The 24,558-nt window shown below is 43.1% G+C and overlaps 1 protein-coding gene across 2 annotated transcripts in view; it reads left to right on the top strand.

The window, feature by feature from the left end:
- The window catches only part of GADL1 (glutamate decarboxylase like 1), a 166,438-nt gene that overhangs the window by 41,497 nt on the left and 100,383 nt on the right, over window positions 1-24,558 (top strand). The window contains exons 5-11 of one of the 2 annotated variants that reach the window (XM_027040854.2): window positions 2,482-2,588; window positions 3,290-3,405; window positions 9,074-9,153; window positions 9,277-9,331; window positions 14,104-14,220; window positions 20,608-20,672; window positions 20,944-21,025. In XM_027040854.2, coding sequence (XP_026896655.1) covers window positions 2,482-2,588; window positions 3,290-3,405; window positions 9,074-9,153; window positions 9,277-9,331; window positions 14,104-14,220; window positions 20,608-20,672; window positions 20,944-21,025 — 622 coding nt within the window. Of the gene's footprint in view, window positions 1-2,481; window positions 2,589-3,289; window positions 3,406-9,073; window positions 9,154-9,276; window positions 9,332-12,740; window positions 13,099-14,103; window positions 14,221-20,607; window positions 20,673-20,943; window positions 21,026-24,558 lie in introns of those variants that run through there. The other variant, XM_053221555.1, reaches the window with a different exon arrangement.

Genomic DNA, 24,558 nt, shown 5'->3' with positions numbered 1-24,558 from the left:
AGGTTTATAAAATGTTGCCTGGGTTTCTGGCTTTTGTAGCTGGGTTGACTGTCATTTTATTCATTGACACAAGAAGCATTAGAATAGGGGACTGGTTTTCAAAGATATGGTAAAAAAAAAAAAGGCAAGAGCAAGAATTTAATTTTCAGTTGTGAGCAACTGAGTTTACAGTGACTTTGAGATATCCAAGAGTATGTATCAACCAAGCTGATATCTCTATGAAAAGTATCAGTTTAGAAGTTGTGGTGAATGATGATAATTGAAATGGTAGGCGTGGATGGGATTCCTGAAGTCAGTAAAGCTCAACTCTTTCTGTTCATTAGAATCAACCTGGGACATTTCCAAAAAATGTATTGAGGCCCAGGTCCCAACCCAGACCAATTAAATCTGAATTTCTGTGGCTATGTCCCAATCACCGGTATATTTTCAAAGCCAAACAAATGATTTTGATGAGCAGGATGAAAACACTTTGAATAAAAACAAATCAGGAGATGGAGAAGCAGTGTCTGCAGGACAGAGTATAGAGTGAGGATAGAAGCACAGGACTGAGCCTTGAGGACATCTAATGTTTTACCATCGGGAGGAGGAAGGCTAGCCTACCATGGAGAGAGAGAGAGAGAGGGGAAGGAGAAAATCAAACAGGAAGGCATGGAAGCCATGGAGGAGAGTGTGTCTAGAATCATATGCTGTTGAGTACTGACTGAAGACAGAGGTTCAAAATTGTCCCCAGAACTGGCAGCATGGATGTCATTGGTGACTTCAGTTAGAGAAGGTTTTGTGCGTAATGCGAGATGATACCAGCTCACAGTGAGTAGAACAGTTAAGTAAGTGCTAGATAGGCCAGAAGAGAGAGTTAAATTACCCAACTCTGTGAACCTTTCCTTGTGGATCTTGGGTTTTCTACCTTCCTTCCTGGGTTCTTTTAGTTGAAACACTGAGAGGTTTACAAAACGTTCAATTGCTGCTAAGCTGAACAATCCCCTCGAAATGGGAGGTCCTGAGAGCATCCCATGATGTCCTCTTCTCCTCTTCCATGCCTGTTCTCAGGTTCAAAGTTTGGCTGGCTTTCAAAGGCAGCCTTAAACTTAATTTTTTTAAAAAGTGGATGATTATCTCACCATTTTTCAGGTACACATAAACGTACATACTTTTTCCCACACTTTTGCTATGTGTAAACTGGTTGCCTAGCATGGTTGAAAATAGAACTTGGATTGTTTGATGACATGATGTCTGGAGAGTGCTTGGCACATAGGGAGGTGATACATTGTGGTGTTCTATTTTGTTGTTTCGTTTCATTTCGTGTTTTTGTTTTGCCCTGTTTCCAACGTTTTCCCTTCCAGATGTTAAAATATTTGCATTAAATCCTGTGACTGTAAGTCTAAGTGTGTCTGTTTAACGTACATATTTAGAGTACCCATTTATTCAGATACACTTTAATGTACTGGCCCGATTGTCAGAGAAGGAGAATATAGACAGTTAGTCTCTGTCAGGTTATCTGGAGAAAGAAATGACTCAAACATCACAAAACAAGACATGGTCACCTTCCCAGGTTGGTTCTCGGGGAAACTGCTCTAGATGGAATTGAGCGAGCAGGATGTGTATTAAGGAATGCCTTTGGGATCGACATGGGTGAGGGAGGGGAAGGCAGCAGGAGTGGAGGGAGACAGGAGTCCAGCTGTCATGCAGGCTCAGTGACAATCTTGGCCGACTCCATGGAGATCTCTGGAGCTACAGTGGCCCTTTAGAGTGGTCTGGAGTTGGGTCCACGCGACCGTTACACCTCCAGCTAGCCCAGTCATAAGAGGAAAGGTTGTGACCTTGGGAAAGGTGGCTCCCTGAAGCTGACGCAGTTCCCAAGGGGCTAACTTCGTTTCTCTGGCAATAGCAGCTCAGCCCAGAGCAACAAACCCTTCAGTGACAGGGGATTTGGGTAGTGCTTTGCAATAAAATCATCACCTAATAAGAGATGCCCCGCAGAGTACTTCCCATCTGCACAAACACATGAATGTAATAGAGGAAACCCTAGTTGAGGATTCGTAGTTTCCATGTAGAATATCTAGAGCTGACTGTTAGGGTATTCATGGTTGTAATCTAGTAACACCTGGTTACCATGACAGTGGTTTTTCTTTAACTAGCATCCAAAGCAGCATCCAGAGAATAAAGTGGCCACTGCTCATAGCTAATGTAAAAACTCTAGATGCACTGCCTTTATCTCTCCCTTCCCGTAAATTAAGACTTCTGAAGTAGCTTGCATATCCCTAAGGCCACCAGCTATTGGCATTTATCAAATCATGACCAGCGCTATCACTGACTGCACATGTCTCTATTTCCAATTGGATAAATGGCCCAAGACTCTACAGAGGCTCCACCCACAGGTCCATAGCCACTTGGTTTAATAAAACTCTGTGTGCATTTCTTGGGACACCAGAGGGATGGTTTGACTCTAGTCATAGAAGTGAAGTGTTTTTTATATCTATCTAGTTATACGTATGAGGTGTCCCCAGTGTTTCTGTTAGTGGAAGAAGCGGTTCTGAAGAAAATGATTGAATTTATTGGCTGGAAAGAAGGGGATGGAATATTTAACCCAGGTAAGTACAGCTAGTTATTGCCATCTCCTTTCCATTGCAAACATGTAAACATTTATTTATGTATTACGTGAGGAACAACTCCTTGAAGATTTACATATTCCAAAAGGTTGGATGTTAATAATGCTGTTTGTTGAGAATCTGGCGTGTTCCTCTTCCCGGAGTGACAACATTTTGCATAAATGCTAAATAACTGACGTAAATTTTAAACAAATAAGATATCTACCATTTAGGATTTATATCTAACAAATGAATTTATCTGCTCCTGGGAATTTGGAAGGGCTAGAAGTTTTTCAGTCAATTTTACTTGAGATTTCTGAATCACATTTTGTTTATCCTACGGTCCTTTATTGGGACCGTAGATGAGCATGTATTATCATTTTATTAATCAGGTGACAGAATATTATTAACTATGAAGACTTGGGTACTGGCCCACGTCCTTAGATCGAAACTCTTAGTTTGGAAAAACTCTGGCATGAGAGAATAGAGCCAAATGCCAGTCTTTGCTGAGGTTGGAAATTGCTGGAACTGGAGGTTAGGAAGTGTGTAGGAGTGATGTGTGGGACATGGCACTCAGAAGACTCTTCCGGAGATTTGTCATTAGACCAGCACAGCTACGGCCATTCATGTCTTGCACGGTGGTTGGCACTTAGGGAACTATACTTTCATGCTATAAATATGCCATTTCAATTTTGTTTTTGCAGGTGGTTCAGTGTCCAATATGTATGCAATGAATTTAGCTAGATACAAATACTGTCCCGATATTAAGGAAAAGGGGCTGTCTGGGTTGCCAAGATTAATCCTTTTCACGTCGGCAGAGGTAAAAAAATTATTTTTGATATCAGATACAGATTTTCTGAGAATGCATTATTTAAGAGGGTTTGGTGTGTTTGGGGCGTCTGATATGTTTTATCCTATCCATGTGTGACTAATATGCCTAAGTCTAACATCATATTTTCTTCCAAAGGAAATTCTGATGGGTTTGATATTGTAACCCCTGGCCACTCAGTTTTGTACATCACCTTGATTTAAAATTTATAGTCTATCACATTTTTCTTTGAGAAAAGGGAACATTCAATTTGAAAGTGCTATCTCTTTCTGTGAATCTCTCCTTCGAGTGTCTTATTTATTAGAACTTATCAGCTATGTCAAAAGACTCACGTCTCCTCGTAAAACTGATGGCTTTGAATGGCTAACACAAAGGCTTTTCAAGAGGATAGGGAGGTATTCAGAAACAGTGACCATCACGCGCGCGCACACACACACACACACACACACACACACACACACACGCACGCTTTCGTGTTGCCACAATCCCCTATCTCCTTTTACTCTCCGCCAAAGTAGGAGGTCCGATTTTAAGTAAGTGCTTTGGCTTTGAGCTAAGCTGCCTGGATTCAATTCCTGTCTCCACTACTAACTATCCGAGTGACCTTGGTAAGTTGATTAACTCCTCCATGCCTCAGTCTCCTAATTTGTTGAAATAAGTATCAGTCAGCTGTTGTATGCACCGAATTATCCCAAAGTCCAGTGGTGTAGAACTATAGCTATCTCTCAGTGCTTATGAGCCTTGAGATAGCCAGGCCAGTTCTGCAGCTCTTGGCTGAGCTCTCTTATCTGTCTGCGGGCTGGCTGCCCAATGGCTGATCCAGGAGTGGGCTTGACAGGGGCACCTCCAGTGAGTTCTCTCTGCTCCACGTGTCTCATCCTCCAGCAGGCTAGTCCAGGTGTGTTGTCACGACCGGGGTGCAGGTGAAAACAGCCTGGAACCCCACCAGGCCTCTTGAGTCTAGGCTCAGAACTGGCACATTTTCGTTGGTATAACTATGTGACGGGAAGGAACCCAGATCCAAGAAGTGGAAAAACAGACTCTGTCTCTTAAGGGGCCTCGAGGCAAAGTCATCTGGCAAAGGGCATGAGTACAGGGAGAGGTGAACAATTTGGGGCCATCATAGCAAGCCAGCAGGCACAGGAGCTCAGCAGTCACAGATGAGTGGGGTGTTCCTGGGATCGAATGAGTTAATGCATGTGAAGTAGGATCTGGCACATCACAGATACACAGAGGTGCTAGATTTATTAGTAGGAGGAGAATTACCTGGCTACAGTAATGTGGGTAGAAGTACTACCCACAAGCTGAAGTACCATCTTCTCTGAAAGGGATTCTTATTTTCCTTTTCTCTTTTTGTGCGATTCCAGTGGGTGCCTCTGTCCGTCCCACCACTGTCTCTTCCCCACATCCCTGGCCGGAAGAGTTTAGCTCCTGTTCCTTCTGTGATAATCCAAGGTCTCTTGTCAACCACACGAGGCGCGCAAAATCTATGAGTTCTCTGTTATTTCCGGCTGGGCTTTCCCGTATCTGTTATTTTCTTTTGAGAGCATGAGTTATTAGGGTAGGAGAACCCCCATGTTTTCCGCCGTCTCTGTCTAACCTTTGTTCTGATTGGTTCAGTGCAAAGTGGGCAGCAAGTGTGGGAAGTGTCTGGAAGGAATCATCTAATCTGAGATTCTTAACTCAGCCACCTGAGGCCCTTCTTCCCAAAACCTTCTTGCGGTAAAGCCGGTGAAGAATGTTTGGGAATATAGTCATCTGGGGGAAACACTTGGTTCTTTGGGATTATTATGGAGTAGAGTTCCCCTTTCTGGCTTCCAAACTTCGGTATTTCCGTTGAAGGAAGCCAGCATATCGGAAATGCAAAGTCCATTCTGCGTTTGAATGGCCACTTCCACGCCTGTGAAAGCGGATTCAGTAGCGCCCCTGCTATCGGCTCAGGGCTTTTACTCTTGCCTTCTTCATTCTTTGGTTTTACTAGAGGTCTTTCCTGGAATAATTGTTCTGGAAAAGGGGAAGCTCTTCTGTAGCTGTTCTGCAGCTGGGAAACCAGAACTAGTATGTTTTTAAACATCTCTGGTGGAGCTATATATGCAAAAAGAGGCAAGACATATGCCCTGGCTAACATGCCAGCAGAAGATGGAACCAGAAACCCAAGAACTAGGGCCACGTCTTAGTTAACTCCGGCTGCTGTAACAAAATATCATAGACCAGGTGGCTTCAACAACAGACGTTTATTGCTCACAGTTCTGGAGGCTGGGAAGTCCAAGATCAAAGTGGTGGTAGATTTAGTGTCTGGTGAGAGCCTGCTTCCTGGTTTGGGGACCATCGTGTGCTCACGTGGCCTTTCTTCAGCTTATGCTTGTGGACAGAGGGAGATGTCTCTGTCTTCTCTTCCTATGAGAGTCTCACGCTTGTGATTTCATCCAAACCTAATCCCATCACAGTGGGGGTTAGGGATTAAACACATGAATTTTGAGGGGACGCAAACACTCAGCTCACAACCACGTGAATTCTACAGGAAAACTCCATAGCTTTGAACACACCGTAGCTCCAAATGTGTATTTTCATTCCATCCATCCAGACCCTGCCTTGTTGCTCATTCCTTTCCCTGTTTCTGCCAGAGAGCCTGAAGTCGTAGTATTGCATTATTTTAATTCATGTTCTGGTGATCACCTTCAAAGCAATCCATTAGTTAAAAAAAAACACAAGAATTAAAGACGGCTGTGTTTCCTCAATGGTCTTAAACCCTGTGTGAGTCTTTTTGCTATACCTCTCTTGCTTCCTTTTAGGTGTTGGCCCTTGGCCCTGTGATTATTCTGATTATTTGATTATTTGTGAGTATAAACAATATTAGGTGGTCTTCTTTTTCCAGTTTTTACGAGGCCTTCAGGGTAACCACTCCATCTCTGTCTTGTACCATCGGATGTAGATTATAGGCACGTTCCACTGAAGGTGTTTTTGCATACCGGAGGTTTTGACTGCAATCCAATTGTTGATGCGGACCTGGAACATCATAACAGAGCCACCTGCACTGTCAGTGTATCCACAGCAGCCTCTGCAGGCTGAACAGGAACCAAAGAGAGGGGACACTTGGAGAAAAGTAACAAAGGTCATAAATCTATGGCTTGATTAGCAGTTAGGTATGAATTCCCCTGAAGTTATAGAAATCATAGGTTTGGAATTCAAGTCATCGTGGGAATCAGCATAAAGCAGCGATCATTGTCTGCTACTAAAAAGTGAGGGGAGGAAAGAAACTCTCCCCTCCCAGCCCAGCCAGCCGTTGGCCTAGCTCCTCTCTGGCAGGATGGAGACCAGGATGGGGTGAGAGAGGCCAGGTGCACTTCTCAGGGTCGTGCCTCCTCACCACCTCATTCACTGCCCTCTCCGTGGCCCTTCTCTCTAGGCAAGTGTGACCTGAGTTTGAATGTTATTTCAGGTGTTCTCCACAGGCGAGCAGGTGCTTCCTACGACGTCAGGCTGGGTTCCGACCCTGCTTTAGGAATTGAGCCAGCTGTGTGCTCTTGGAGAAGTCCTTGTACGACATCCCTCTCCCTCATTCCCCAACACATGACCTGCACAGACCCCACCGCCTGGAGCTCATTTGAGCATCGGATTAGTCAGCACCAGGAGGGAGTCCCATTGTCCGGAACACCATCTATGGGAGGGGAAAGCGGTGCTTCACCGAGAAGCCCAAGGTCACAGAAAAAATCCTTTCTGGAATCAGAAAGGAAAACGTCAGTGCAATCCTGTCTTTCATGTAGACACTTGCTGTTTTATCTTGATAGAAATAAAAGCCCACTGAGACTTTTGTGTCTTCTGTAGGACGAATGAAACCTGAGGGCAGATTGGGTCTTAAAATGGCTGACTGACTTCTTTTGCCGGAGATGGGAGCAGCCGCCATTTGTTTCTGAATGCAGCCGTTACTTCTGAACTCCAACCTTCTAGGTTTTTCCTTTCCTTGAAACTACTAAGCACGTCTAAAGCATTGCTTTCCTTTTTTTCCCCCCCTTCCAGGGCTCTTTGCTTCCTCTGATGCTTTTAGATGTTTAGACTTCAGTTTCGCAGACATTTTTTTTTTAATCTGTCCCTATCCATCTGAGATTGACATTGGACTATACTTTGCCCCGAAGTACCTAAAGATAGCTCCATTGAAGCTATTCTTGCTCTGATTACCGGTTTTTTACTCAGCAGATCCAATACTTTGGGACATTTTGCTATTTCTTAGGCCAAAGCAATGGGATTTTCCTTATTGGCAGATGTCCGTGGGATAGGCTCCACTTTATTATTACGAGATCAATAATTGTTTGGTTGCCAGAGCCCAAGTCTCTGGTGAGAAATAATTCACCTTGGCTGTGTCACCTTAGCTGCGGTGGGCTGATGTAGCAAGTAGAGAATTAATTACATTTTCATATACATTATTACTCCTCAATATGCATATGTTCTTGTAACAATTTGAAATGAATGCATCCTACAGGCACTTGGCTGTGTCCTATTTGATACTTGGAAATTAATTATTTAGGCTGGTTTCATTTTTCCTGATGGTGTTACTTCAGCATTTATTTTTACAGAGTTAAAAAAAAAAAGAGCTTCCAATAAAACTCTCTTGACAAAGGAAGAAAAAAATTACCACATTTGAGGGAATATATCAAGTTAAGTGTGAAGGCATGACTACTCTTTTAATGTATTCATACCTACAAATTAAATTACTAAGGGTTTTTGGTACAATAATGTCCTTTCGCACCTTCATTTTTTTCTGGCATGAGACAGAATTAATTGACCACCTGTCCACACTAATGTATAAAGAGTGACATCTCCAATGTTTGAATGCTAATTATTTTATAGGCTTTATGTAGTAGGAAAAAAAGTCCCAACAATCTAAAGCAAATACTACCATTTCCAGTAGGAAATAGGTCAGACCTAATTTTAGAGCCACATTGGAGCCTCATTCACACCAGGGCTGCAGAAAGTAGTGTGTCCAGAAATTACTATTACTTTTGTTATTGTGGTTTTAGCCGCATTCCTGAATGCCTAATTTTGATCTTACGTTTGATACTGAGCCAGATTCGTCAAGTGTCTGATCTGCAGTTTATAAGCCATTGTTTGCTTTTGAGAACAATTAAATTCTGCTGTGGTTTGTGATTGTGGTTATTGAAGCAGAGTCTTGCTCCCTCCTTGGAGGGTTTTGAGTCAGCAGTGGACTAGATTCTGTTTCCATTAATGTTGAGTCTTATTATAGCGTCAAGAGAAACTTCTCTCGATGTTATGGAAAAACAACAGCCTCCAGTGACCAAGTCTGTTCCATGTGTCAGGTTCTGTGTTAAGCCCTTTACATGTATTTATTTCTATGAAAAACAAATGAATTCGCATTGACACACCCACTTTAAATTAGCAAACTGAGGCTTGGAGAGTGTACATTATTTTCTCAAGATTCCATAGCTGTAACTGGAATTAACTCCTAGTTTCTCTGATCCCAACCAAAGTCGATGTTTTCAACCACCATATTAAGGAGCTCATTTAAGTGACTACTTTCTTTTTTCTTTCCTGGAATCATGTCCCAAGGGTTGGGCTCAGCCATATGACTTGAGATAATAGGCAATAGTTTTTTCATGCTGTGTATTCATGTTTTCCTTTTTCTCCCTTGTCCCTTTTAATTTAGTGTCATTACTCTATGAAGAAAGCAGCCTCCTTTCTTGGGATTGGTACAGAGAATGTTTGCTTTGTGGAAACAGATGGAAGGTAATGGGGACAGGATCCGGAAGCCTCGTGGGCGGAGGGGGGAATTCATACTTTTTAAAAAAGCAGTCCCACTGTCTGTTCACTACTAAACATAACTGAACATCTCAAATCTGTGTCTCTTAGAGGTAAAATGGTACCTGAGGAACTGGAGAAGCAAATCTGGCAAGCCAGAAAAGAGGTGAGAGGGGAGAAAAAGGGGGAAGGAGAGCGTAGGCATGTGTCTGGATACAAAGGAGACAGTTGCAACAGCCAGACCCGTTTCTGTGTGTGGGAGAGAGAAGAGAGCTGCTTCCGGATAGCACTAAAATAGGGAAACTCATTTACAGATGTTCTACTTCCAGGTGCCTGGCTGTCCATGTTCTGTGCAGCTTCTCAGATGTTCTCATTCCCAGGTGGCCGGAGCCTATTAAAACCCTGACATCACCATATTCTGGATTCTTGCCTCGAGTAGCCTTCAAAGAAGAGCCCAGCCTCTCCAGCAGGACCCCTGTAGCCACTCTCCTACCTAACTACTGCCTGAGAATTCTATAGGCCAGACCAGTTGTCTCTGGGTTGCAGTCAATGATTTGGATTTCTTGAGCAATCTGCCCTCCCAGGTTGCTTCCACACAGAGCCATGGCATACCCATCACCTTATTTGGGGTACGGGCCTAGTATTTCAGCTCTGGCAGAATGCCCTCCCTTCCTTAGCTGCCAGAATATATTAAAGCTGACATACCCATTGCTGGGGAGGCAAGGCCTGGCCCCCTCACCTGCCATATTCCAGCCAAGGCTGGCCCCGACACCTGCTTTTTGGGGGCGTGGTTGTCTTGGTGGCTGCCATCTTGCTTCTTGCTTCTTGGACCCAAAGCCTGCTGGGTTAGGTGCACCTGCTTCATTGCTTCCCTCCCATCCCAACACAGCTCTTGCTGCTCTTGGAGCTTCAGACTATTCCCCTGTGTTTCCAGAATGTAGCGACGGCATCAGGTTTGCAACTGCTGTAGCTGCTGAAAACCAGAAAGCCCAGCCTTGAGCTGGGATAGAAGGATCTCCTCATACGAGTTCACACTCTAAGAAGGATAGGCTCTTTATTTGTATTTTTTATTTTAATACTTTTCTGTTATTTTACTCTTCACATTTTTAATTTTTCCTAAAAACCACCTTATCACCGGAGCATGCTTGCTCATTGCATTTGGGTTGAAATTCTGTACTTGAAAATTCTGCCTTTACTACAGGTGTACTGGCTTTAGTTGTGTGTCCTTAGATCTATATTCATCTTTTTTTTTTAACATTTTGATGACAAGTGGGCTTGATAGCTGTCTGGTGAGACACATTATCAGATTTCATTCACTCTCAGGTAAAATTCTATATGACAACCTGCTTGTTCTGCTGTGAGCCACAGATATTGTGTTCTAATTTTATCCTTTTCCCCCTAGTTTTATCTTTTTCTACATACATTCCTATCAAAGAGAACTTTGTTTATGTCGTTAATGCTTGTCTGGGGGTGGGGGTGGGGGCGCGGAAAATCGATTGTGCTTTCCGTATGGTTCATAGAATTCTTTCCTTCCTCCTTCCCCACTCTCTTTTCACTCTTTCTTTCTTTCTTGAATTTTAAACTTCTTATTATGGAAAATTTCAAATATATAAAACCTAATATAATGAGCCTCTCTATACCCATCATGCAACTTTGAAATTGTTAGCTTCTGCTCTGTTCTGTCTACACCCCACCCCCTTCCACTACCACTGGATTAGTTTGAAGCCAGTCTCACACATCGTATCATTTGATCTATAAATAGGTCAGTATATCTGTAAAAGGTATATACTCTCTCTTTATTAAAAAAGAACACACACACACCATTACAAGAAATAATTTCTTAATATCATCAAATTTTCACTCTATATTAAAATTTCTCCTATTGCATTTTTTAAATAGTTGGCATGTTTGAATAAGGATTCAAAGTCCATATGTTGCATTTGGTTGATTCATCACACAAATCTTTTCTAATCTGTAGCTTACCCCTCCTCCTTTTTTCTCTCCCTGCAATTGATCTGTTGAAGAAACCAAGTTTTTTATCCTGTAGAGTTTTCCACATTGTGGTGTTTGTCGATCACATCAAGAATTTGAGAATCTAAGTGTTCCCTTCCCTATACGATCCATCTGTTCCCTATATTCCCTGTAACTTGACAGTGAGATTTTGAGAGTCAGTGAGACTTAGGTTGGAATTTTTACCAGGAAGGCTTCTTCACAGGTGGCGTTTTGTCCTTGAGTCGGGACACATCTCCTGTCTCTTTTTGTGCTGCCATTGATGCGTGGGTTCTGGTATTATTGGTCCATCAGTTACAGACGTCTGCTTCGGCTTCTCACCCCATGAATTTTGCTGCCATGGATGATCTCTGTCCACACCCATTATTTCCTTAGGTGATGTTCTAATTCATTCCCTTGTTCCTCCTTCATTTAATGGCAGGCTTACTACCATAAAGAAAACCTTCCCTCACTCCTGTTTGGTTTCCCAAGAGGAACCGTTGGCACAGTGAGGGCAGGATAAATGTTTTATTCTTTCTCCTTATTTACCGGTTTTCATATTAATGAGTTAGTTGCCTAGCATCCCCTAAAGATAGCCAAAGCGACTTTTCTTCTTTAATATCATGAAGGATGCATGCTTTAGCATATTTGATGGGTTTTATTCTGCTTCAGTCATTAGTACTTTCATTGTTCAAATTTTTGTTTGTTTCGACAATGAAAGTACATGAAAATTGACATATCCTGAAGTTGAGAACTTGAAAAGACGAGTTTTGAAAAAGTGAAAATCGCTTTAGGGACATTTAAAAGTAGGGCGATGGGGTGAGAGTGGGTATGTTTCCTCAGTTTTCTTTCAAGTTCGTTAAAACTGGAGTCTGGATTCACCGAGGACAAACCTTGTGTCTGTTCTGAGATAATACCTGGCGATTAGCTTCTTTTTCCAGTAGCTTCAGACCTTGCTCTTCTGTTTCAAGCTTTTAACTCGTGTTGCTACAGATGTGGGGCCAGCGCGTCAATTTTTTTTCTGCTGGGATTCAGTTCCCCGGCCCACCACAATCCATTAAAAATCTGTTGAGCAGTGACCTTTATTTGACGCCATTACAAAGATGCTGAAAACCACAGGAGCATCAGAAGTTCTTATGAAAAGATCAAACTCGTATAACCACTGGATATTCGAAAGTGCTTTTGTGTACGAGTGTTTTCAGTGACAAACTTTCGTAGGGAATACACCTCATCAGCAGCACGCAATCAACCCTGTTCCCACTGAATTTTCTCACTGATAGCTTGAGATATGAGAAAGGGGAAAAAAATGGAAGGTTAAATCCAGATTGCAAAAGTTTAATTTCTGGGCCTGATATTTATAGCTAGATTGTTAAAAAGGTGAGGAAAACTCATTAATAGGCTGTAATAGCCTGCAAAGGTATTTTTTCACAACTGTTCAGGGTGTCATAGGGTTTATAAGGAACAGTCCAAACATGAAAGGCACCTTAAGTGCTTTTAGGAAATTACTTTTTCTCTTAATGATTGATGTAAATCTGGTCTCATTTTATTTAGGTCACCGACATGATAAAGACGTAATCTGTTGGTAGTTGATCACAGGGAAGAATTCCTAAAGCCTATGGTTTCCCAGGGTCTCTATCCCCTACTGGCCCTGCTCTAACAGGTTTGGATGGACTGGATTCCGTGTGTCACCAGTGTCTCCCCAGATGGCAAATGGAGTCATTGTGTACCATCACTTTGTTTCCCGTGCATCTCAATTTAAAGAGGTGGACCAAGTGTCTTTGCTCTGCTTCTCTTTCCACTGAGAAGTAACGTCCTTCTGTCGAAGGTCAGCTAAATGGGAATGAGTCAGGTTCAGCCGGAACACCACCTGACATTAAATGGGACGTAAGAACAACTGAACTTCAAGATAAAACAGAGAAAACTATGACTCCATCCTAAATGGAGGTAAAATTACTTTTATAGGCAGTAAATGTTCTTGTCACTTGTTCCTCAGGAGCTCTAGAATCTTCGGATTCTCCCTGCTTCCTCCACCCCTACTTCTGTCTGCAAATTTTCCCTCCCAAGTCACTTCCACAGTGAGCAGAGCCTCTTTGCTGACATAGGGGGATGGATCTATGAGGTAAACAACCTCATGTGCTTCCCTCTATCTGGCTGCTCTGAAGTTCCTTATGGGGCCAGGGCATCTGGCTTGCTTGGCTACAATTGCCATTCATCTCTGCGTGTGTTCCCACAGTCTCCCTCCCCCACCCCATTTCCCTCGGGCACCTGTTCGCTCTACAAGATGTAGCCACGGGCTGTATGAAGAGGCATAATCACGGTAGGAGTGATGCAGGTTCTCTTTTCTAGCACTTTCTAATGGATTTCTCTGTGGGGCACCCATCTTGGCAAGTGTCTCCCAGTGAGGTTACTTTATCCCCTCGGATACCACTTTGTACCTGAGCACACACTCTTTGTTTTGTAGCTCTGCTTACTTTACAAAGTGATAGGCAGACAGGCCTCCACGGTTTGCCCCTGGAGCTGCTTGTTTTCCAGTCGTCCTCCTGGTTATTTTGTGGAGGCGCAGCAACGCGGGCACCCAGGCCCCAGTGACATGCCCCCAAAAGGAGTTAGCGATCGCACAGAATGCCAGCCTGCCACTGGGCAGAGCATCCTCACTTTCCATGTGGGAAATCTGAGAGCGTAAAATACTACGGAAAGAAAATCAGAATAAAAAGGGTTACAATGAGTACCAAGTTGGGACCAAGGACTCTTGCTGTCACAGCATTGTCCCAGTTTCCCTGACCTCTCTGAGATGAGGTTGCAGAGAAGTTGAAAAGCACGCTGCAGGAGTGGTCACCTCCGACGGGACCCCGTAGATCTCTGGATGTATAACCATTCTGTTTACCAACCTGCTACAGGACAAACGTAGTGGTGATGGTGACAGTTCTTGTCTGTGGGTCCTCCTCACAGGGAGCAGCTCCGTTTCTCGTCTGTGCCACCTCTGGGACCACCGTGCTGGGAGCCTTTGATCCTCTGGATGAAATAGCGGACATCTGTGAGAGGCATGGCCTCTGGCTTCACGTGGATGTAAGTGCATTTGTCTGTACCCATTGGTTTAACTTCCTCGTCTGTTTGCCGCTGCGGTGGGATGTCTTTCATGTTCTCAGAAACTAGACGTGAGGTCCCAGCTACTTTCATTTGTGCATTTCTTTCTTTAAAAAAGTTTTTTTTTAATGTTTATTTATTTTTGAGAGAGAGAGAGAGAGAGAGACAGAGTGTGAGCGGGGGAGCGGGGGGAGCAGAGAGAGAGAGAGGGAGACACAGAATCCGAAGCAGGCTCCAGGCTCTGAGCTGTCAGCCCAGAGCCCGACGCGGGGCTCGAACTCATGAACCGCGAAATCCTGACCTGAGCCGAAGTCGGACGCTTAACCGACTGAGCCCCCCAGGTGCCCCAAGTGTATATTTCTAATTAGGGGAAATATATATGTCATTTTCCATAAGGTAATAAAGGAGAAGATGCCAAGACTTGGTGTAAATTTTGGTTTTGCTTTCCAGATTCTATTTTATTTCCTCTTCTCCCATGAACCATTTCCTTTGGTCCCTTCAATCTAGTACTGTCATGATGCAGGTGTGGTATGAGGGGCACATTGAACTACAGAATCAAGAGACTTTGACTTTGGGTTCTAACTGGTCTCTTCTTCATTGTGACCTCCCCCGTTTGGGCTTTGGTTTCATTTATAAAGAGGGAGATAGCTGATGTGGTCTGTGAGGTATCTTCTAGCTCTAAAATGACACGATTCCAATCAGCCGGAAAATGCAAAAAGCTGCATTACATAATTGCCTGCTATAATTACAGCGGGTTTTGTCTGGATCCCTCGTAGATAATTATTTGAGAGGGACTGAGATAACTTGCATTCTTCATAATTTTCTAACTTAAAGAATGGACTTTTTTTTCCCTAATTAATTTTGTAAGTCCTGGGGCTCTTCATAATACATTTTCCCTTAATTAAAGGTAACTCTTCAAATTCTACTAATCCAGGGTTAATCATTTGAATTCAGCCGGTTCTGAATGCTTGTCGAGCTTTTGGTTTTCCTTTTCTTTTTATAAAACGAGGAGTTAATTAGTTTGATTCAACCTAATTGAAGTGATGGTTGAACATACTGATGACACCATAGGGAACTTTCTTCTGGCAAGTGAGTGATTCATATCCTCCTTAGCAAAAAAATAAAGAACGCTATTTTTGACTTTCTGAACGGAAGGTAACTAAGCCATTTGGGGGATATACCTACACACAATTTTATAGTTTGTATGATTTTATGCTTTCAAAGTACAGTGCCTGTGTTACAGAGAGAATTTTTCAGCAGCTCAAGGCTTTCATTAAGCATACGCTAATATTTGGTAAAAGCAGCAGTGATGTAAATCTCGCTAGAGTCACTGGCTCTATTAGTATGCCGATGGCAATGCTTCAGGTAGATTATTTGTGACTTTAAATGGGATTGTCGCATTTGTCCTTGTTCACATTTCAGCTTTTATCTTATTGATTTTTATAGACTTAGGAGCATAATAATACATTCCGTCCTAAAAGATAATATGAAGTGAGTACTTTGTGACTGTGGAAATGCGGGGAAAAAATCGAGTATATCAGCAGTTATACTTAAAAATTCCGTTCTCATAAAAGAAACATCAAATATGGATTATGTAGTTTAGGGAAAGCAGAGCAAGTACAGCAGTTTCTAAATTGGGAGTGAGATTAAAGACTTAAGAGAGGCTCAGAGAGAATTGTGATTTATAAGTATGAATGAAAACCTCCCTAGATTTTCAAAAAAAAAAAGAAAAAAAAAGAAGGTTGACATTTTTTAAGGAAACACTCTTATAAGAGTCTTTAAGCCACACAAATTATTTGATTTGCACCTAGTAGACATCTAGTAGTATTAGACAAGTTGGACTGTGGTTTATCTGACCTGTTAACGAGATTAGCTCCCACACTGACACAGTGTTCACTCATGCTTTAATATCCCAGGCTGGGAGTACCCCGGGTGGTCAGTGGGTTAAGCGTCCCACTCTTGGTTTCAGCTCAGGCTGTGATCTTGCGGGTCATGAGTTTGAGTCCTGCACTGGGCTCTGTGCTGACAGTGCAGAGCCTGCTTGGGATTCTCTCTTTCCCTCTCTCTCTGCCCCTTCCCCACTATCACTGTTTTTCTCTTGCTCTCTCAAAATAAATAAATAAACTTTAAAAATATCGCAGGCTGGATGTAATGGAATACTACATTATATCGTTATAATAATCATATTGAATCTGTTGATAAAATTTTATAAAGGGGGGTGCCTGGTTAGTTCAGTCTGTTAAGCATCTGACTCTTGATTTCAACTAAGGTCATGATCTCATGGTTTGTAGGATTGAGCCCCGCATCGAGCGCTGCACTGACAGCACGGTGCCTGCTTGGGATTCTCTGTCTTTCTGCCCCTCTCCCTCTCTCTCTCTCTCTCTCTCTCTCTTTCAAAATAAATAAGGTTTTAAAAAAAAATGAAAAAGAACTGTAAAGAATTTTTGCATTTTTTAAATGTTTGTTTATTTTTGAGAGTGGGGGGAGGGGCAGAGAGAGAGAGGGGGACAGACTCTGAAGCAGGCTCCAGGCTCTGAGCTGTCAGCACAGAGCCTGACACGGGGCTTGAAGTCACAAATGGTGAGATCATGACCTGAGCGGAGGTCAGATGCCCAACCGACTGAGCCACCCAGGTGCCCCTAAAACAAATTTTTTCTTTAAATAAAGGAGCATGTAGCTGATCTCGAAGAAACTGCATATACCATGGATAGTTTATTAACTTTAAAAATAAAAATTAGCAGTAATTTTTTAGATAAAAATTGCAGTAATTACTTTGGCCTGTCTGAAATTTTCTGTAAAATATTTTTTTAAATCCTAGAAAATACTAAAAACAGTCATCCACTCTCTTTCTTTTTTACAAATGTAATGATTGCCCTTCAGGGTGTTCTATACAACCTCCTTGCCCTGCATAGATGACATATGTTGTTAATTCCAAGATCCACTTACTTTGTTTCCGTTTTAATGCGTCGGAAGTTGGTATGTTGATGTCATTTTTTCTTTTCTTTCCTGGTGGCACACAAAAGATGGTGACTCTTACCTTTGGTAGTGCCTTACATTTGGTTAATTATCGTGTATTTTTACACAACTGCTTAAGGAAAACTTCCGAGTTTTGGCAGTTTGTATCTCTGGCACTGTCCTTCCTCTAGGGGCAAATGCTGCTGTACCCTCTGCCTCAGACTAGAAGAACCGTCTGGTCTGGCCCTTCTCTGAAGCAGAGGCCCTGGATACTGCATGATTTCCCATCCCAGCCAAGCGTGCTGGGGTGTCTTACCCACTCTTCATTCTCAATCCCAGGGGAGGTAGTAAACACCGCACGTATTTAACATCAGGGGCTTTAGAAGCTGCCGGATCTCAATTCTGCCCTTGCCTCCACCTCCCTGTCCAGATTGGTCTTGCTATTAATTTCTTAACTAACTAATCAAAGAGAATAACATACACGAATGCTGATGCCTAGGGGCACATATACCACAATGTTTATAGCAGTGCTTTCAACAATAGCCAAACTATGGAAAGAGCCTGAATGTCCATCCACTGATGAATGGATAAAGAAGATGGGGTTTATATATACAATGGAATACTACTTGGCGATGAGAAAGGGTGAAATCCTGCCATTTGCAGCCACGTGGATGGAACTGGAGGGTATTATGCTAAGTGAAATAAGTCAGAGAAAGGCAGATATCATATGTTTTCACTCATATGTGGAACTTGAGAAACTTAACAGAAGATCATGGGGGAAAGGAAGGGGTAAAAATAGTTTCAAACAGAGAGGGAGGCCAACCATAAAAGACTCTTAAATACAGAGGACAAACTGACGGGGGGGGGGGGTTGGGTAGGGGAGAGGGGAAATTGGGTGATGGGCATTGAGGAGGGCACTTGCTGGGATGAGCACTGGGTGTTTCATGTAAGTGATGAACCACAGGAATCTACCCGCGAAACCGAGAGCACACTGTATGTTCACTGTATGTTAGCTAATTTGACAATAAATTATATATAAAAAGGTAAAGAGAAAAATATTAAGTAAGATGGTAACTGGAGCCTAACGTAGTAATAGCTCAGTAAATGACGGTCCTCACTTAGATGCAAAACCGTCATCATTTAGGTAGTTGGTTTGATGTTTTTGCAAGTTTGGGGTTGGGAGTTCAGAAAGTGAAGCAAATAGAAGTAGGACAGTGCCCGGAGGGGTGTTGTTCTTCTCCCGTTAGCTCTTTTGAGGACTAAGCCTGAGGAGGAGCTGTTCCCGGCCCTGCCAAGCCACTCTGAACCATGGAGCTAACGCCTTGAAAGAGTTCATGTGATTTTATTTTTATTTATTTTGAGGAAAGCAGAGAGAGAGAGCACAAGTGGGGGAGGGACAGAGAGGGAGGGAGAGAGAGAGAGAGAGAGAGAGAGAGAGAGACAGAGCAGTCTCCACACCATCAGCACAGAGCCCAACATGGGGCTCAAACTCACGAACTGTGAGATCATGACCTGAGCTGAAGTCCGATGCTTAGCTGACTGAGCCACCCAGGTGCTCGAAGTTCATGTGATTTTAAAACTTCCTTGCCCCTCACTAGGATTGTGAGAATTTGTTTAATTTTGGGGGAGGAAAAGGAGGCAGAGGGTGGTGCAGGAGACGGGAAGGTGTTCGAATGTGGTGTGTGAGGCTCCTGAACTCACCTCCTTCCATCACTCTCAGCTCTGCACACTGTCTTCTACCATTTGGCCCTAAGCTAGGATGTTATCCTGAAGCAGGAATGGGCTTTGGCTCCCAGATCTCACCTACCACCTCTGAACCTTAGTTTTTCCATTAGAAATTTTGAGGAAATAATGGCTCCATTCTCAGGCAGTGTTGTGTGGTCTAGGTAACCATGGAGGGCATTCAACATGGCCCAAGTTGGTGCCCTCATACTCCCTCACAACCATTACCTTCCATACTCTGCAAATTAAAACTTAGAAGTCTGCTCAATTTCAAGGACCAGACTGACTTCCTTATTTCTCATGTGGATTCTTCCTCCCCCCCACCCCCTGACCGCCCCTCAGCACCCCCCCTACTCCTGGCTCCAGACTTCCTGTCTGTGGGGTTTCCTTCCATTTCCTAGTCTCAGCTGTCTTCTCCTTTGCTCATAATGTTTACGTCTCCTGTGGACATCTTCCCTAAGTCCCAGGCTTCCTTTCTCCCACTCTTCAAACATTTTTGATTTGCAAATACTTCTGAAAACTGTTTGGCTGAAAAGATCTAATGAATGGGATCCACCTAGCCCTTCCTAGTTGGCTTTGAGTTCCTGTGTACCCCTCTACCCACCCTGTCAACTGTGCTCTTTATTATTCAGAATGCCAGCCCTCAGCCCGTACCTCATTATCAACCCTGGCATGTTGTGTGTGGGAGAATGCCAGCATTGCAAAGGATATTGTCTCTTTTCCTCTTAAATACAGAGGACAAACCTGTGGTTGCCAGACGGGAGGTGGGGAGGGGCGGGTGGGGGTGAAATGGGTGAAGGGAATTAAGAGGCACAAAATTCCAGTTATAAAATAAATCACAGAGATGAAAAGTACAGCATCAGGAATATAGTCAATAATACTGTAATAACGACGTATGGTGACAGATGGTAACTATAGTTGTCGTGGTGATCACTGAGAAATACATAGAATTGTCGAATCACTGTGTTGTACCCCTGAAATGAATGTAACATCGTGTGGCAACTATGCTTCAATAATGGCACTAAAGAATAAAAACATTTCTTCACTGGATTATTTGTTTTTTGGGTGTTGAGTTTGGTACGTTCTTCATAGATTTTGGATACTAACCCTTTATCTGATATGTCATTTGCAAGTGTATGTTATTTGCAAGTATTTTCCCATTTCGTTGGTTGCCTTTTAGTTTTGTTGATTGTTTCTTTTGCTGTGTAGAAGCTTTTTATCTTTTTTTAAATTTTTAAACCTTTATTTATTATGGAGAGAGAGAGAGAGAGAGAGAGAGAGAGCAAGAGAGGGGGAGGGGCAGAGAGAGAGGGAGACATAGGATCTGAAGCAGGATCCAGGCTCTGAGCTGTGAGCACAGCTGTGGGGCTCGAACTCGCAAACTGCAAGATCATGACCTGAGCCAAAGTCGGATGCTTAACCGACTGAGCCACCAGGCGCCCCATAGAAACGTTTTATCTTGAAGAGGTTCCAATAGTTCATTTTTTTGCTTTTAATTCCCTTGCCTTTGGAGATGTGTGGTGGGGGAGAGGGGAAAATGGGTGATGGGCATTGAGGAGGGCACTTGTTGGGATGAGCACTGGATGTTGTATGGAAACCATACAGGTTGTCACTCAGGGTTTTCTGTGACAGCGGACAGACAGGTGAATGGCATTGAAATAACGTGTTGTGGTTCTATAAATATCTCCACAGGCTTCGTGGGGCGGTTCAGCTTTGATGTCAAGGAAGCACCGCAAGCTCCTGAGAGGCATCCACAGGTAAATGTGGTTTTTCCAGGTCCGGGGCACCTCGGGTTCAGGCAAGGGCATCTGCCTGGATCTTGCACACTCAAGGGACTATGAAAACAGAGACAAAGTCACCGCTTTACTGGAAAGGAAACCAACCCAAACCCCAAACTCCCCCAACGGCTCCAACAAGGCAGCCTGTTGAACAGCTGGGTGTGAGTATCACGTGCTACTAATGATCGTAATCTTGCCTCCAGAAGCTACTTATTCCCTCCTTCCCTGTCCCTTTGGTTTTCCGCAACAGAGCCGACTCTGTGGCCTGGAACCCCCACAAGATGCTGATGGCTGGAATTCAGTGCTGCGCTCTCCTCGTAAAAGACAAATCCGTGAGTTTTCCTTTTCCCTCTTAGGGTCTTGGGGCATTACGGAAGGTGAAACCACCGTGTTTTCGGAGGCCTCGCTTTTGCTTACGTTTCGGTGCTTTGAACCGGATACAGTGGAAGGTCTTTGGTAAATGGTGGTGGTGTGAAAAGGAAAACTACAGAGGCTCAGATTTAAAAAAAAAACAAAAAAAACCGAGTGTTTCTGCTCAGGTGATTTTGGGGCTTAGCTTTAGGTGTCATATAATCTCATTAGTCACAGCAAAATGGTCTCTCTTGCCCTCATTTGGATTCTATTTTAAACCTCAGTTTTAAACATGGCCAAGATTTTGTTCTCCTGGATTAAGCCTGGGATTGAAGTTATCTTGAAACTTCTGCTCGCTGAGAAAGCGGAACAGATGTGTGTCATACATTAAATTGAATGCTTAATATGCTTAGCTAGGGTTTAACAGCGCATGCATACGGGAAGATGTTCGTTCCGGGCTGATCACCGAACGCTGATTTATTATGGTCTTTCGGAACACTTTGCGTGTGTGTGTGTGTGTGTATGTGTGTGGGTGTGTGTGGGGTGGGGGGGGGGTGGTAGTTAGACGCTAGTCTGGATCCCAGCGGGCCAGGTCGCAACGGCGCTGCGGAGGTTCCCCCCTGGCCACACGTATAAACCCTGTGTTTTTCCGCGGGTAAAATAAGGATTCTTGTGGGAAGTGGCCCAGGCTGGGAAATGCCGCTTCATTCTTAGAAATGCCTCCTCAAGATATGTGTGCGGCATGTGGGTGATCTTTCTCAGCCATCTGTTTACATTTTTTTTTCCTTAGGGGGACTCCCTTTGCCAATGCTAAAGTCATTTTCTCTTTTTAAGGAATTTTATTTCAAAGGAAAACCACATTTAAAGTTGAAACCCAGTCTTGCTTGTGCAGACAGTTACAACTCTCTTTCAAGATGAATTGTGACATTTGTATGTCCGCACTCTTTGTGTTTGGAGATGACAGAACACAATACTGTAGTAGGGGCCAAGGGCAGGCCCACCTAAAATGTGCCCCAGTGGCATATTGATTATTTTGAATTGAAGCCACTTGGGAATCAGTCAGGCAAAGGACACTCAGGTCCCCTCTGGCCTCCTGAAAACAGAAGACAAATCTCCCACCTGAAAGGTGCCCTCCCTGTAGAAACAAGTAACAAGACATCCTGACCACCAGAGACAGGAATTGTAAAGCTGAGAAAGCTGTACAAACAAATTGTTACTTTTCTTTTTACTAATCTACTACTCCAACTCAAATTCCACTTAGAATTCCTAACCAGTTAAAATTTCCAAACACGTTTTCTTTATCGTGTCAAGGCTTCACAAATGTATTGTCTCATTGTCTAAAATGTGTAAAAACCGCCTTCGTCATTTGTTTGGGTCTCGATCTCATTCTTCGGCCTCCATGTGCCCATAATAAAACTTTGGTTTTTCTCTCTTGTTAATCTGTCTTCATGGAAATTTAATTCTTTTTTAAAAAAAATTTTTAACATTTATTTATTTTTGAGAGTGTGAGAGAGAAACGGTGCACAGCAGGGGAGGGACAGAGAGACAAGGAGACAGAATCTGAAGCAGACTCCAGGCTCTGAGATGTCGGCACAGAGCCTGACGTGGGGCTTAACCTCACGAACTGTGATATCATGACCTGAGCCAAAGTCGGACCCTTAACTGACTGAGCCACTCAGGCGCCCCTAAATGGGAAATTTAATTTAGAGTCCAGTTAGAAGAACCTAGGACTAAGTACAATTTCTTCCTCCCTTTCAGTATCCATCAGAAGCTACAAAAACCGATTCTGCATGTGGAAATAGAGATACTCTCAGAACTATGAATTTATTGCCTCCTATTTTATTAGGTTGTCTACTGTCGGTTGTATTTCACACCATTTTTTTTTTTTTTTTGCATGTAACTTCTCAAGTTGTTATTTCGTTTTATAACTGAAAGGTAGTTTAATATTATCATTCATGAACTAAGGAACATCCTCGGCTTGCCTGTGGTACGTATTTAGGACATGACAGAGTTAGGAATAAGCCCGGGTTTTCCTTTGCTCTAGACATAAGAACAAAAATATATTAAGCATCCTTTCTGTGCCTGGCATTCTATATCTGCCTTCTCCCCAGTCCGCCAATCTGAATGACATCCTTATCTGTTGGCGTGACACTTTCAGGAGTGGAAAAGTTAGACCAAAAATTTGATGACTGCTCTTTTAAATAACTTTCTGGCTTTTATACATTTTTCTTGTCGAATGCTATTTTAGCCAAGAATTGATTTGCATTTATGTACTTGATGCAATTCAAAATTTTCTGCATCGTCTAACTCTATTAAAGGGGTGACAATTTTATTTTATTTTTGTAAAGAATTCATTCCTGGATCTCAATAAAAAACAATACCCAGGTTGACTTCCATGGCAGGAATTAAAAAGTTGCGGAAATTGTATTTGTTGTGCAAAGAAATGAACGTTATTAAAAGTTGCCTTTTTTTACTGATTTTTTAAAGTTTATTTATTTACTTGGGAGAGGGAGAAGGAGAGAAAGAGAGAACGAACAAGCAGGGGAGGGGCAGAGAGAGAGGAAGACACAGAATCTGAAGTTGGCTCCAGGTTCTGAGCTGTCAGCACAGAGCCTGATGGCAGGGCTTGAACTCAAGAACCTCAAGATCATGACCTGGGCCAAAGTCAGACACATAACTGACTGAGCCACCCAGGTGCCCCAAAAGTTTTAAGCTTCTCTTAAAAATAGAAGATTGTTTTTATGATTTTATTATTATTACTATTACTTTTTTTTGAGAGAGAGAGAGAGAGAGAGAGAGAGAGAGAACACCAGTTGGGGAGGGGCAAACGGAGAGGGAGAGAGACTTTTAAGCAGGGTCCATGCTCAGTGGAGACCCCAACACAGGGCTCAATTCCACAGCCCTGAGATCACAACCTGAGCCAAAATCAAGAGTCAGACACTCAACTGACTGAGCCACACTGGCGCCCCTTTACATAAAGGATTGTTTTTAAATTAACTGGAATGGAGAGCAGAACCATGAGAGCTGAGAGAGGACAGTCAGCGTAAGCAAGTTTTGCGTTGGCAGTTTTCTGTCCCTTTCGCACCTATTTTCTGCCTCTGTTCTCTTTTGTATTTATTCATTCATTATTCAGCCAATGCTAACTGACTTCCTGGGTAGGCCAGGTGCCGTGCTAATTTGGGGCTTATAAAACGGGCACATTCCCTGTAGTCAAAGAGCTTATAATCTTACCAAGGAGACGATGAACAAAATGTTCATATTTAATTCTTTTATTATTATTTTAGTAAGCGCTCCGAAGAATGTGTCAGACACTGTTGATCATATATACTCTAGCCATTCCAACCGCCTTCCTTTCTCCTTCCCGAACTATCTAACCAGTCTCCCTTGCAGTATGAGCTACAATACGACACAGCTGTGGTCGGTACAGGCTAGAGGAAGTGTGAGGACTGTTGAGAAGTGTTTTACCTGCAGCTGGGGGTGATACACGCAAAAGGAAAGCATCCTTTCCCCTTTT

This window comes from Acinonyx jubatus, chromosome C2 (genome assembly GCF_027475565.1).
Source record: "Acinonyx jubatus isolate Ajub_Pintada_27869175 chromosome C2, VMU_Ajub_asm_v1.0, whole genome shotgun sequence".
Classification (NCBI taxonomy): domain Eukaryota; kingdom Metazoa; phylum Chordata; class Mammalia; order Carnivora; family Felidae; genus Acinonyx; species Acinonyx jubatus.
This window is presented reverse-complemented; position numbering and strand designations above follow the sequence as displayed.